The sequence below is a fragment of the Sapajus apella genome, unplaced genomic scaffold, assembly GCF_009761245.1.
Source record: "Sapajus apella isolate SASKATOON/1434 unplaced genomic scaffold, GSC_monkey_1.0 scaffold2, whole genome shotgun sequence".
Taxonomy (NCBI): Eukaryota; Metazoa; Chordata; class Mammalia; order Primates; family Cebidae; genus Sapajus; species Sapajus apella.
The window spans coordinates 55,155,568-55,171,269 of NW_022436942.1; the positions used below are offsets into that span (position 1 = coordinate 55,155,568).

General features: G+C 37.4%; 1 protein-coding gene across 3 annotated transcripts in view; it reads left to right on the forward strand.

The window, feature by feature from the left end:
* CFAP54 (cilia and flagella associated protein 54) overlaps positions 1-15,702 on the forward strand; it is a 369,697-nt gene that overhangs the window by 124,827 nt on the left and 229,168 nt on the right. For all 3 annotated transcript variants that reach the window (XM_032298598.1, XM_032298601.1, XM_032298604.1), the window contains 4 exons: positions 5,853-6,083; positions 9,943-10,085; positions 12,387-12,568; positions 14,159-14,386. In XM_032298598.1, the coding sequence (XP_032154489.1) occupies positions 5,853-6,083; positions 9,943-10,085; positions 12,387-12,568; positions 14,159-14,386 (784 nt within the window). The remainder of the gene's footprint in view (positions 1-5,852; positions 6,084-9,942; positions 10,086-12,386; positions 12,569-14,158; positions 14,387-15,702) is intronic.

Below are 15,702 nucleotides of genomic sequence, written 5' to 3' on the forward strand. Positions count from 1 at the left end.
ACAAATGTGATACCTAGGATACCCACACTTCTGACTATAAATTCAGAGATTCCCTCCTCAGGTTTGAAAATTTGTTAGAATAGTTCACAAAACTCAGGAAAATACCTTACATGTTTACTAGCTTAATATAAAAGATGCAAATGAATAGCCAGATCAAGAGGTATGTACCAAGGGCAAAGTCCAGATGGGTCCTGAGCACAGGAGCTTCTGTCCCTGTGGAGTTGGGGCACCACCCTCCTGGCTTATGGTTGTACCTACCTGGAAGCACCCTGAACCTCCTTGTTCAAGAATTTTCATAACCTGGCTTGCAGCCACCCTCCCCTCCAGGAGGTGGGAGGAGTGGGACTGAGAGGTCTCACCCTCTAATCATATGTAAGATAATCCCTATCCTGAGGCTATCTGGAAGCTCCACCCTGAGTCACCTCCTTAGCATAAACTTATATATGTTCACAGGGACTTTGTGTGAGTAACAAATTTCTTTCACTCCGGAAATTCCAAGGGTTTTAAGACCTCTGTGCCAGAAATTAGGGGACAGGTACCAAATACATATTTTTATTATCCACATCATACGTGCACATTTTTACCAACAGATTCAATTTCTTTGAGATTAATACATCTCTTTGAGTCTCTAATCTTTTTTTGAGTTCCTTTTGATGAATTATATTTTTCTAAAAAATTGTCCATTTTATGAGTTTTCATATTTATTTATAAAAAGTTATACTTTCTTATTACCTTTTGACTGTGCTATATCTATAGTTACATCCTGTGTTTCATTGCTAAGTTCATTAATCTTTGTCTTCTCTCGTATTTTTATCATTTGTTTTGCCAGAGTTTGTTGTAGAAAATAAAAAGTTTCTCTTCAAAGTTTCCCTTGTTGTTAAAGAATAATAATAGTAAATGTTTGAAATAATAGTCTCTTTTAAAGACTAACTTTCTTCAAAGCCTTCTTGCTTTTTGCTAGTAACTCTGTTAAGCCCTATCCTATTTGGCTGTTAGACATAAAGAAATTAAGTACATTCTATGTCCTTGTACTTTAACCAAGATATTTATGTGTCGGACATGCTCACAGGCATGTAGTACATTCTATGTCCTTGTGCTTTCATCAGGATATTTATGTCATTTCTTTTCTAAGTCCTTTTGCAAGCAACTTCCTCTCCCTTCCTTATTTGGACTTCCTCTTTTCCTTTGTTCTCAGTTGCCTTTACCTATTTAGAAAAGTTTTAAGTTGTTAGCCAATCGGGTTTAGTTTAGATTGTGAGGTCTGGCTCCAACCAATGGAGATTAGACACAGCAATAAGGACCCAATGAATAACAGATAAATATGCCTGCCTTTCCTTTGTTCATTGCACTCTCGTGGCAAGACTGCTGATGAGTAGTGCCCTTTCTGCAGAAAGTACAATTACCTTGCTGAGAGATCCTTTGTCTCAGTGCTGAGTTTTCTTTGTGGCACCTAGCACTCGTTTCCAACATTAGTCTATTTTTTAGTCCTTGTAAAGAACCAAATTTTGTCTTTGTTGATCTTTTCTATTGTCTTAATTTTCTTTTTCATTACCTTTTGCTTTTATATTTATTACTTTCTACCTTCCTTTTAAACAACAGCTTTATTGAGATAAGTCACAAAGCCATACAATTCACCCATCTGAGTGACACACTTCAATGGCTTTTGTTACCTTCACAGAGTTCAATCATCAACACCATCAATTTTAGTACATTTTCATTAACCTAGAAAGAAACCCTGCACTCCTTAACTATCTTTCCCCTACATCCAATCCTCTCCCTCAGCTTGAGGCATCCATGAATCCACTTTCTGTTTCTATAGATTTGCCTATTCTGGTTATTTCATGTAGGTGTAATCATATAATATGTGGTCCTTTGCCGCTGGCTTTTTCACTTAGTATCATGTTTTCCAGGATCATCCATGTAGCATGTCTCAGTATTATGTTTCTTTATTGCTGCATAATATTTCATGGTTTGGATATATGACATTTTGTCTATCCATCAGTTGATAGACTTTTGGATCAGTTGTTAGACTTTGGGATCAAAACTTTTGGTCCACTTTTTGGCTATTATAAATAATACTGCTGTGAACACTCATATAAAGTTTTGGTGTAGACATTTTCATTTCTCTTGGGTACCTACCTTCTTTCTTTTGGCAAATTCAGTTGTTCCTTTTCTAACTTTTTAGGATGCTTACCTCACAGAATTTTGGCATTTTCTTTTGGTGGAAATTGACAAGCTGATTATAAATTTATGAGAAAAAAGTGCTACAATTAACTAATAACTGGAGAATGCCTATTGTTTTAAATCATGCATAGAGTATTTATACTATTGGCTCTAAAGCAGGTCTCAAGAAATTTCAAGGAATTGGAATCATATGAACCATATTTTATTACAATGCAATTAAGGTAGAAACGAAATTTTGAAAAGTTAACCAAAAATATCCTATACATTTGAAAATCTGAAGGAGACACTTAGACATAATTAATGAGAAAAGATTGAAATTACATTCACATGTTGCATAACATTTTGATCAATGGTGGACTGCATGTACAATGGTGGTCCTATGCAATTATAAAATCCTATTTTCACTGTACCTTTTCATGTTTAGATGTACAAATGCCATCATGTCATAATTGCCTGTAGTATTTATTACCCTAATCTGCTGTAGAGGTTTTTAGCCTAGGTGTGTAGTAGGCTATGCCATTTAGGTTTGTGTAAGAACATCCTATGATGTTCAGACAACAATAAAATCAGCTAACAACAGATTTCTCAGAATGTTTCCCTGTCATGAAATGGCACACAACTGTACAATTATAATTTAAAAACAAAGAACTTGCTGGAAATATGGTTGGGATTGCTTTGAATCCAGAAAACATAAACATTTAAGTTTTCTTCTAACCATATTTTAGCCGCATCATATATATATATATATATATATATGTGTGTGTGTGTATATATATATATATATATATATGTGTGTATATATATATGTTATATACATACAATATATAATATATAAATAAATATAAATGTGTATTTATGTATTTATATATAAACATACATAAAACATTTATATATACATATACATAAAAATATATACCATATATATATATGAGATATATATTTTTATATATATGTGTATATATATATATATATATATTTTTTTTTTGGACACCCAGGTTGGAGTGCAGTGGCACTATTGTAGCTCACTACAGTCTCCTACTTCAGTCTCCTGAGTTGCTAAGACTACAGGCATGTGCCACTGTACCTGGCTATTTCTTTTCTTAATTGTAGAGACAGGGCATTGCTGTGCTGCCCAGTCTGGCCTTGAACTCCTCGGCCCAAGTGGTCCTCCTGCCTCAGCCTCTCAAAGTGCTGGGATTACAGGCATGAGCCACTGCACCTGGCCTGCAGCCTACAATTTTTACTAAAAGCGTTTTCATTCTTATTTAGATCTAAATATTTTTAAATTATCTTTATAATTTCTGCTTCCTGTGAATAGATCTTACATGTCTTTGCTTTGATTAATTCCTTGGTATGTTTTTGAAGCTACTGGACATAGCTTCAGATTTTTAGAACTCTTTGTTATTGATGGTATGTAGAAATAGAGTTATTTTTGTATATTGACTTTCCAATCCTTTTCCCCTTTTCCTTTGTCTTCCTTACTGTTCTGGCTAAGGCCATCAATATAATGCTAAAACAAAAATCATGTTAGTGGGCATATTTGTCTGATTCCCATTTCATAGGGAATATGTTCATGTTTTCAACATTTTATCATTAAGAATGGTGTTTGTGGTAGGTTTCGTTCTGTGGATATCCTTTACCAAATTAATATTATTGTTTATTTCGATTCTCAAATTGTTCTAGATTTGGCTAGCAGGAGCTCTTCCAGGCTAGCTCTTCAGTTTTTGACATGTTTCCATCTTTTTTTTTTTTTTTTTTTTTTTTGAGCTATTTCTCTCTTACCACAAGGTGTTAATCTTGTACACACTCTGTACAGCCCTGGAATCAATTTATTCCTCTTAGTGAGAAGTGGTATTTAGAATCTTAAGTTGCGAGGGCTATGGATATGGCTTTGCTTCCAGGTCCTCTCAATAGTCTGAGCTAGGAAATATATTTGTTCAGATAAATTTATTTATTTATCTAAATGTATCGTCTATCTAAATATATCTATCTAAATATAGCTATATAAATATCTCTCTAGTTCTCTTATCTATATATCTAAAACCATATATTCTAATACCTGCAATTCCAGTTCACAACCACAGAATACTTTCCAGAGTTTTCTCTTTTTCTAATTATAACTCTTTTCCCTAATGGTGAAAATCCTGGTTCCATTAATGTCAATAAGCTAGCTCATTTCCTTAGGCTAGAATGTATAGAAGGTAGTTTCAGGGTTCCTAAATATTTTTTAATTCAGGTGTTTATCTGCTTCCTCTTATGGCTTCACATCACTGAGCATTTGTGCTGATCATCCTTGTGGAGCTTCCTCTCTGTCTTTTAGGTGTCTTCAGACTTGTTGCTCATGGAGGCACAATTCAGATTATTAGAGCACCCTGAATGTTAAGAACTGTTCAGATGATAGGAGGAAAAGCATCTAAACTCTGTGGCTTGGCTGTGAATTCCCTTCCAAGCACGTGGAGTCTGTCATTACCTTGTCAAGATACCTGGAGGAGGCCTGTCCTGTCGCTGATCTCCCTGAACTATCGCACTCTCCATGGCAAGGATTATTGTTAACTCACCTTGGTCTTTTGAGGAAGATTGATGTATTCACATGAAAACAAGATTGATTTTCATTTTGGAAAGTATGTTTTTAACTTTCAGGGCATAACTATTAAAAATATTCACATTTATTAAGAAACCAAATAACATATCACTAAAACCAACTAAATAATGACAAAAGCCCTAAAACTCTTGAATTAAAAGCACATCGTCAATAAACTAAAAAAAAGAATTTAGAACTGAGTCATCAAGTAAACACTGCATATCAAAAGGAAGCTGCCCTCCTTCCTTTCTTCCTCAAATGTTTCCTCCTCTGTTGCAGCAACATCTGTCTGCCTTCTTCCTATCCATCTTTCCTTTTTTCTTGTATGTGCGTATTTGTGTTGATTCAGATTCTGAACAATATTTGTATAAGTGAACAACATCAGGTAGGATGGTGCTGCCCATGGGGTAGCAACATTACTAACAGAACAAAAACATTGAAAATATGTTTGGAACAATATGCTCTATAAACAACTATGTAACTACATAAATAGTTGGACTAAGAGTTTTGTTAGGGATCATTTTTAAAAATGGAATATATACTTGAAATCTAAACTATTAGCTAAAATTTCAGTATTTCTGGATCATATTGAATATGCAGTTATGAAGTCATCTCATCTATATTCAACCAATGTTTTGTTTCCTCTAGAGTCTAACTAATGTTAGACAAAATTTTGCTGCATTGTTTTTTTCCTCAAGGACCAATACAGAGAAATGATTTTCTTGTTTAATATTGAATTTAGTTGATGAATGTGAACATCATATCATAATTTTGTTGTCTAATCTCAGTGGCCTTTTGGTTATGAAAAAGAAAAGCTCTGTTTGGTTTGAGCTGAGGACACAGACTTCAGAGAGAGTTGAAGACAATACATGGTGTCTCTGTCCCTGGTGCTTATACCTGTGCCTTTTTTTTACCACCTTGGTTCATATTTTCAGCACTGTGGAAATGATAAATAAGCCAGAAACATTTGCGTAAGGGCAGTCAAGTGACTTCTTGATGTATTTTTTTAAACAAATTAGAATGATTTTTTTAAATTAAATATCTGAAAGTTTTTGTGTAATTTCCAAACTTTTTTCTCCCTTGGCAGAAATAAGAGAGCCAGTGTTAGAAGAGCAGCACAACGGTACCTGATGGATTACTTGAATCCTCTAATATCAACTTATATTAAAAGAAAGAGGTTCCGTCGTGTTTCTCTTGAAGAGATGCCCTGGAGAGCTCAGATGAACCTGTATCTAGCAGGCGCACACTTCAACCTGGTTTTACAAAAGCTGGGGGAGCGTGCAAAGATGAAATCTGGCACTTCACATATGATGGTCAGGTATGGTGTATTACTGACGAATAATACTTTTTTAGTTTCATGAGCATGGATTGTATTCGTATGTTCAGAGCTCCAGTGGTGCTAACAACTTAAGGAGGTTTACAGAATGCTTCTATCTTTATACTGGCTATATTAGTCTGTTCTCATGCTGCTATAAAGAACTTCCTAAGACTGGTAATTTATAAAGGGAGGAGGTTTAATTTGACTTGCAGTTCCACTGGGGAGGCCTCAGGAAACTTATAATCGTGGTGGAAGGGGAAACAAACATGTCTTTCTTCACATGGTGGCAGGAGAGAGAAGTGCAAGCAGGGAAGATGCCAGATGCTTATAAAACCATCAGATCTTGCAAGAGTCACTCATTAGCATGAGAACAGCATGGGGAAACTGCCCCCATGATTCAGTTACCTCCACCTGGTCCTGCCCTTGACATGTGGGGATTATTACAATTCACGATGAGCTTTGAGTGGGGACAGAGAGCCGAACCGTGTCACTGGCCATTGGTTTATTTCTTAATTTTTAATCTCAGAATCTTTCCCAATTATATGCTTGGATATAAGTGATAATTTGATTATAGCTTGAATATGTTTGTTGATCTAGCTTTCACTGCAAGGGTAAAATGTAATATGAATTATAGAATAAATGTAGATATTAGTAGGCCTTAGGCAAATGTCTGTTTCATAGAGGCATAGTTGAAGCCTCTATAAACAGAGATCATATTTACTCATCCAATGTCAACTTTCTATCATTAACTGAACAGACATTTTTAAGCTCTTACCGTCTTTGGCTAAGTGCAGTGGGAGATAAAAATAGAAGATACATATATAATATGAATGCTGTGTAACCATTAAAAAGGTGATGTAAAGTCACACATTAAAAACAATACTTGTTCAGTACCTATTAGATATAAGGCACTGAGCTCAGTGCAATGGGCATACAAAGATGAACCAGATACACAAGCTAGGGTCTGGTAGGGTATGTCACAAATGCTCATGAATAGCTTGTAATATATGGTAAAAGGGAAGTACAAATAAAATCTTCTTTGTTACTGGAAGAAGGCTTTTCCTTTGGTTGGAACTAGCAATACACATTTCATGGGGAGGAGCTACAGGGCCTGGGTCTTGATGGATAGGCAAGGTTTAAAAATGTGCAGAGAGGGAAATAGGCATTCTCGATAGTTGGAAGAACATGAATCAGAGCCCAGGTAGAAAACACAGGATGTGAACCCCAAATAGTCTGACCAAAATCTAGGGTGTATGAAAGAGAATGGTGTGTGCATGTTCTCACTCATAGACAGGTACTGAACAATGAGAACATGTGGACACAGGAAGAGGAGCATCACACAATGGGGTCTGTTGAGGGGGACCAGAGGAGGGACAGTGGGGGAGGTGGGGAGTTTGAGGAGGGATAGCATGGGGAGAAATGCCAGATATAGGTGACAAGGGGAGGAAGGCAGCAAACCACATTGCCATGTATGTACCTATGCAACAATCCTGCATGATCTGCACATGTACCCCAGAACCTAAAGTACAATTAAAAAAAGGTAATAATTGAAAAAAAAAAAAAAGAGTGGTGTGAAATAATTAGAAAAGTAGGTTGGTACCAGACCATGGTGGGTCTTAAATGTCTATTAATTTGAGTTTTATTTTACATACAGTAGAAGGTTATTGAGGGTTTTCGAGCAGGGCCATGATAAAAATGTCTGTGGCAGCAACTGATCAAATAGATTGGAGGGAGGAAAGACTGGAGACAAGAACATGAATTAGAGGGTATTTATTTCAGTAATCCAGTGAGGAAGACATGCAGGTTGAAACTCACAATAAACTTGATCCCAGTTTCTGTTTCTCCAGAATTCTGGTTAAGCTCGCTACCAAACTGAACCTTTGCAAAAATATCTCCAGATAGATCCCTTTCCCATGTGGGCTGGACCAGACTGGCATTCAAGAAGCAGTTAGTTTGCCTGACTGACTTGGAAGGCTTTTGGCAAAGGGAGCCATTCAAGGGACCATGACAGGGGAAATGGTTCAGAACAGATGGGCTTCCTTACCCTTCTCTGAACATTGAAAAGTTTCTGGGCTTCCAGTTGTACAGGACCCCTCATGCATGATCACTTGGAAACGCAAAAACATAATGATCAAACCTGCGTCAGGATAACTTGGTGCTAACTTCAGTTTTATTAAATCTATTAATCTCAGTATTTGTTATTATTATTTTACTTTCCAGAAGTTATTGGGGTACAGGTAGTATTTGGTTACATGAGTAATTCTTTAGTGAGTATTTGTGAGATCCTGGTGTACCCATCACCTGAGTACTATACACTGTACCATATATGTTGTTTTTTGTATCTCATCCCCCTCTCGTTCTTCCCCCCAAGTCCCCAAAGTCCATTGTATCATTCTTTTGCCTTTGCATCCTTATAGCTTAGCTCCCGCATATCAGTGAGAACATACAATGTTTGGTTTTCCATTCCTGAGTTACTTCATTTAGAATAATAGTCTTCAGTCTCATGCAGGTCACTGCAAATGCTGTTAATTCATTCCTTTTTGTGGCTGAGTAGCCTTCCATCATATAAATATACCACATTTTCTTTATCTACTCAATTAATGAGCGTTTGGGTTGGTTCCATGATTTTGCAGTTGTGAATTGTGATGCTATGAACATGCACGTGCAAGTTTCTTTTTTGAATAATGACTTCTTTTCCCTGGGTAGATACTCATTAGTGGGATTGCTGTATCAAATGGTAGTTCTGCTTTAATCAGTGTTATTTCTTTTTAAAAATAAGGTCTAGGCATTAAACAATCTTGCATCAAAACTATTTATTATTTTTGATACAAGATTGTTTAATGCCTAGACCTTATTTTTAAAAAGAAATAATGGGGCCGGGCGCGGTGGCTCAAGCCTGTAATCCCAGCACTTTGGGAGGCCGAGGCGGGTGGATCACGAGGTCAAGAGATCGAGACCATCCTGGTCAACACGGTGAAACCCCGTCTCTACTAAAACTACAAAAAATTAGCTGGGCATGGTGGCACGTGCCTGTAGTCCCAGCTACTCAGGAGGCTGAGGCAGGAGAATTGCCTGAACCCAGGAGGCGGAGGTTGCGGTGAGCCGAGATCGCGCCATTGCACTCCAGCCTGGGTAACAAGAGTGAAACTCCGTCTCAAAAAAAAAAAAAAAGAAATAATGGATTGATTCTCATGCCTGTAATCCCAGCACCTTGGGAGGCCGAGGTGGGCGGATCACGAGGTCAAGACATCGAGACCATCCTGGCCAACATGGTGAAACCCCGTCTCTACTAAAAATACAAAAATTAGCTGGGTGTGGTGGTGTGCGCCTGCAGTCCCAGCTACTTGGGAGGCTGAGGCAGGAGAATTGCTTGAACCTGGGAGACAGAGATTGCAGTGAGCCGAGATCACGCCACTGCACTCCAGCCTGGCACCTGGCAACAGAGCAAGACTCCGTCTCAAAAAAAAAAAAGAAAAGAAAAGAAATAACATTGATTAAGGACACACTGCTTTATATAGTAAGCATCATCATTGAGTTCTGTATAATCAGGTGGTTTTAAGTTGAAATAAATTGTTGTTTCAGAGCTCACAGAGTGGGCACAGATTTTTTATTCCCATTTTCAAGGGCCTTTTCAGATAAACATATATCGATGTTAAAATTCCTAAGAGCAAAATTACATTGTATAATTTTAAAAGTTAATGAAAAAATGTTGGGCTTTGATTAAGTGCCAAAATCCTTCATGATTTAAAATTTGAGAGTTCTCACAAATGTTTTAAAAATAAAAATAGATTTCATTTGACAGTTGTAATTCAATTTTGCTTATATTGTTTTTTAATGTGATTTTTTTCCTCCCTTGCAGTTTCAGATCATGTGATCCTAACATATTCTCACTCTATAATTCAGGAACAGTATTACCAACACGAAAATTGACTGTAGAAAATTATAAAGCAATGCTTGATTTCCTTCTTACAGCCAAAAAAAGAAAGGCCAACTTACCATCAGGTAAAATAAACACATTAGTTTATTATCAAATTACCTCTAGATTTTTATTCACTAAACAATGTAACACATATACACATCATGTACATACAATGGTGTATACACACAGTTTTCCAAAGGACTAGGAATTTAGTTGAGTTTTGATATTTTGTAGGAAATTCTTGTCTGCTCTATTAAAAATAAATACATACATATACATATATATATATATATACACATATACATATATATATATATATATACACACATATACATATATATATATATATATATATATATTTATTTATTTATTTAAATGGAGCCTCACTCTGTAGCCCAAGCTGGAGTGCAGTGGCATGATCTTGGCTCACTGCAACCTCATTCTCCAGGGTCCTGGTTCAAGCAATTCTCCTGCCTCAGCCTCCCAAGTAGCTGGGATTACAGGCATCAGCCACCATGCCCAGCTAATTTTTGTATTTTTTAGTAGAGACAGGGTTTCGCCATGTTGGCCAGTCTGGTCTTGAACTCCTGATCTCTTGATCTGCCCGCCTTGGCCTCTCGAAATGCTGGGATTACAGGTGTGAGCCACTGCGCCTGGCCAAAAATTTCTATATTGTTGTGATATCATTACATATATTTGGAAATACCTATTTTGTGTTTTAACCTTATCAAATTTAATGCTGAACATTATATTTGATTGTTCAGCAAATATAATGTTTTTTATTAAATATTTGTAGCCTCCGGTGGTTCAAGATAGGTGAAGACTTGCTATCAGGTGTTATGTTTTAGTGGAAATAAGTTCTCTAGCAAATTTTATCAAGCATACTAATACAAGCAGGCACTCAAACTATCATCATAGCTGATTTTGTATTCAGGGGAATCCACCCTTGCCCTAGGATTTTCAACCAGTACCTTCCAAGAAAGCTCACTCTAAGATGAATGAAGTGTTGTTATCTGGTCAGGTGACAGGGAGCTCCAGAAGGTAGAGACATACAGGTAAACAGTGTTTGTTTTTTTTCGTTTGCTTGTTTTGTTTGTTGAGATGGAGTCTCACACTGTCCCCCGGACTGGAGTGCAATGGTGTTATCTCAGCTCACTGCAACCCCCGCCTCCTGGATTCAAGCGATTCTCCTGCCTCAGCCTCCCAAGTAGCTGGGATTACAGGCATGCGCCACTACGCCTGTAGCTAATTTTTTAGCAGAGACGGGGTTTCACTATGTTAGCCAGGCTGGTCTCGAACTCCTGACTTTGTGATCCACCTGCCTAGACCTCCCAAGTGCTGGGATTACAGGCATTAGCCACTGCACCTGGCAGTAAACAGGGTTCTTGAACAGGGTGTGCTCTGGTAACTGTAGATGAACAAATCTGACTAATTTCCACACCCCTTCCTTGCAAAGATGATGGAACCTGGACATCTTCTAACCAATGATACAGTTCATTTCACAAATAAAAATTTATTTCTAATACCTTTGGGTGCTGACAAACCCACTTTTATATAGACTTTTAGTAATGACATTTTAAGTGCTATGGGATTTATTGACAACCAGAGTTCTTGGTATGCCAGTTAACTGCCTCAGCAGTGTTGATTTATGTTTGAGGTACTTGGCATGCTTTCTGATTTCTTCTAGGATATAGATTAGGCTTCACATGTACCTGCATATCTTACTATGTATAGTAAAGTATTTGAAAGTGAATTCCATAGCCATGGAGTCTGATTTTTGTATGTAGATTGTAGAATATAGCTTCCTGAGTTTTTTTTTTTTTTTTTAAACTGGCTCTCTACCTAAGACCTACCGTGAAATTGGCAATAGAATATTTTGCTACGGAGACTTACTATCTAATACAGGATTCTAAGGGAAAGTTGGTGGGAGGAGAAAGCCTTCTTTCTTATGCCACACCAGCAGGGGAATGCATGGCCGAGGTTGCTGTGCTGCCTGACTGCAGAGGGTGCAGCTCACTTTCTGATGTGTGTGTCTTAGGAATGGCCTGTTTGGGAGGAGATGAAAGGACAGTGGTATTTTCTATTGTTCCCTTAAAAACTGTACCTTCTTACTTCTGCATTGTTCCTTTTGCCATTGACTTTGTCTGAAATGATGTTCTCTGTATCTCCCCATATAGCTAAATCATGCCCATTCTTTAAGACCCAAGTGCCTCCTTTCTTAGGAACTTTCCCTGCTTCATTGTATCGGTCATAATCTTGTCCTTTCTCCAGATTTATGTAACATGTGTTATCTGAATTACTCATTTGATCCTTATCACCTCCTATGTTTTCTGGAACTTAATTCTATGTTTTTAATCATGTCATACCTTATTTTTGTACTGTAGATGCTGAAGAATTTTCTACATTTATTAATTCCAAAATGAGTGATGAAAATATGTCCAAGACACAAACAGTTCACGACTCAGACTCTCAATCAGGTTCTAGTGCTAAAGAAAAGGATCGAGGAGCAAATTTGTGTGTAATGGATCATTTTATGAAAATCTTTTTATACTGCAGGAGAGCAATGGTAATGCAATCCTTCTTGTTTGCTAGTATAGTAGACATAAATCTCAGCCCAACAACTCAGGCGTGTACGATATATTGTATTTATTTTCTTACTATACATAATTTTAGTTGTGATTTTGAGACCTTATCTTGCTGGGTATAGCCTAAGTCACTTTTGAGGTGTACCTGCAATGATACGGAGGGCATGCATTGTCCAGTTGTCAGGCAGAGTGGGGAAGCTGCTTCTTTAGTCAGTCACCTGTCATCCATCCACCCAGAGCCCAGGTGGTCATTGTCCCAGTTCATGCAGTTCCTATTAATATGCATGCACCTGTCTACTGAGTCATGGGGTTCTTTCATAATGCAAGGGATTCCTCTATGGGGCTTGATCTCTCTTGGAGGTTCCATAGATCGATCTCTTTCTAGCACAGTGAAAGATCTTTCTAGGCTACAGGAAAACCCTGCCCTTCTTTCCGGCCTCCTTCTTCCAGTGACTTGTATGTTCTCTCAAATGCTTTTCTTTCTTTTTCTTTTAAAATATTATATGAGACACGATTAAACCCAGAACTGGAATTGTTAGCTACAAAGAAACCAGCTTCTCTTTTTCATAGCAAGAAGGGCATATACTTTAAGCCTCTCAAGCAATAAGGAAAAATCTATCCTTTCTAGATAAGAAAGGAAGACAGGTTCACATACGCTCCATGGAGTGGACAGAGTGATTTTACATAATGTAATGTAAACCTGGATCTCCTGCTTTGACCATGAGCATCAAATCCTAGCCTCCTGGCCACCAGCATCAGGGCCCTGGAAGAGCTGGTCCTGAGCACCTTGCAGATCTGAGCTCCTCTTACTCTTGCTGTTGTTTAGCCCACTCCCAGGGGTCAGTGGTCTTGAGAACCCTTAGCTTGTTCTAACTGTCCTGAGCCCTCAGTTTCACCTTGCTGTCCCCTGAGCCTCATTGGCCATTCCCTGAGCCTCAAATGTTATTCTTCATCCAGCACCCCCACTGCCACTTTCACATGACTTGTTCAACAAATGCTACCTCATCAGAGAGGACTTCTTTCCCGACTACCCTGTCTAAAGTAACTGTCCTATCATGCTCTGTCAGGTTCCAACTCATTTCTGCTTTATTTTTCTTTATAAAACTTATTATTGCTTGGAATTATGTTTTTATATGTCTACTTTTCTGGTGTTCATCTTCCCAGATGAACGTAAGCAGCATGAGGGCAGACCCAGTTTCCCTTGCTCATTGCTGAATTCCCAGCACCTAGAACGATGGGATTTTTGGAGTCAGATGACTGGTATACAAATTTGAGTTCACCACTTAGTAGGCTCATGACCTTCAGCAAGTTAGCCATGCTGACCCCATGCCTCCACTTCCTCATCTGTAAATTGGGTAAAATACTAGTGCCCAGTGCACACTTAATTTATGGAAATTTTTGTTCAAATTAAATGAGATAATGCATATAACACAGTATCTAACTCATGTAAGTGACACTAAAAATGATGTTATTTTTGCTATCGACATAAATTTTTTGCAAAAAGTTGAAGTTTTTCAGAGATCTGAAACTTTTGGAACTTTAGAGTCTTTTAAATTTTGTATTTGTCATAGGTTCTTGCTCATCGTGGTGGCTATTGGACTCTGCTTCAGAACTGCTGTCGGGCCTTTTGGAACTTTACTCAGGAACTACAAATACTTCTTAAACAGGGAGTGGATATTTATAAAACATTTCCTATTAGTCAAGATGGTTTCCTCTGCACCTCTGTTTTACCATTCTATTTGGGAGCAGAATTACTTATTGACATGCTAATACAACTACAAAACACCAATTCTATTAAGGTAAGGACACTTTGGTAATTATTTTTATTATATTCAGTTAAAAATATCTTTGTACTATGCATCTTGGTATAAGTAGAAAATGATATTTTTCATGATTTCTTATTTGGTTTTGCTACATTTAATTTGCCTCCGATTATAATTTTGTTTACAATATATAACTTGCATTGATGTTAACTAACAATAGCTTAGCCTGAAACTTTAGTTTGTTGCAGGGAAGGAAAGTAACATTAACTGAACTCCAGCCCCTACATAAATTAGCCTTAATGCACTTAATCCTTATAACAATTTTTTGACAGATAAAGAAATAGATTCCAAGGAAGATCACATAGCTTGAATAAAGGTGTGATTGGTTGATCTTTATTCCACAGCTTTATCTATCCTGTTCTATTATTCTGGTCTGCTAGAATTTACAGCCATTTAAAATTTATTACACTGTGAGTTTAAAGCGTGGAAGTAAAATAGAAGTAACATAAAAGTAATATAACCTAAACACACTGAAAATTAGTAAACACATACACACGTTGAGCCATGCGACTTAAAACATTTCTAGAGGAAAATATTTGGCAGTGGCAGAAAAGATAAAGAGGGTAAATAAAAATAAACTATTAAGTTTTTTACACTTTATATAAAGTAGTACAATATTACCTCTAAATGGAATGTGGTAAGTTAAGGATGCATTTAATGATCCCTTGAGTAACTAGTAAAACAGAGATATAGCTGAAAAGTCAATGAAATAAAAGGGAAGACTAAGTAATGCTCAATTAACTCAAAAGAAGGCAGGGAAGAAGGAACAGAGGAACAAAAAACATGGCACAGGCCAGGTTTGGTGACTCACTTCTGTAATCCCAGCACTTTCGGAGGCCAAGGCGAGCAGTTCACCTGAGGTTGGGGGTTCGAGACGAGCCTGACCAACTAAAAATACAAAATTAGCTGGGCGTGGTGGTGCATGCCTGTAATAATCCCAGCTTACTCGGGAGGCTGAGGCAGGAGAATTACTTGAATCTGGGAGACAGAGGTTGAGGTGAGCTGAGATCGCGCCACTGCACTCCAGTCTGGGCAACAAGAGTGAAACTCCATCTCAAAAAACAAACAAACAAACAACACAGGGCAAAGAAAAAACAAGTAGAAAACATTCACTCTAACTTAATGACATCAATAAAAATATTTAATATGAGTGGGTTAAAGGTGCCAAATAAAGGGTAGAGATTGTCTGACTGGATACAAAAGCAAGACACATGTACCTGTCTACCAAGAGAAGCACTCTTAATATAAAGAAACAGGTAGATTGAAAATAAAAGTAGGAAAGAGATGTACCA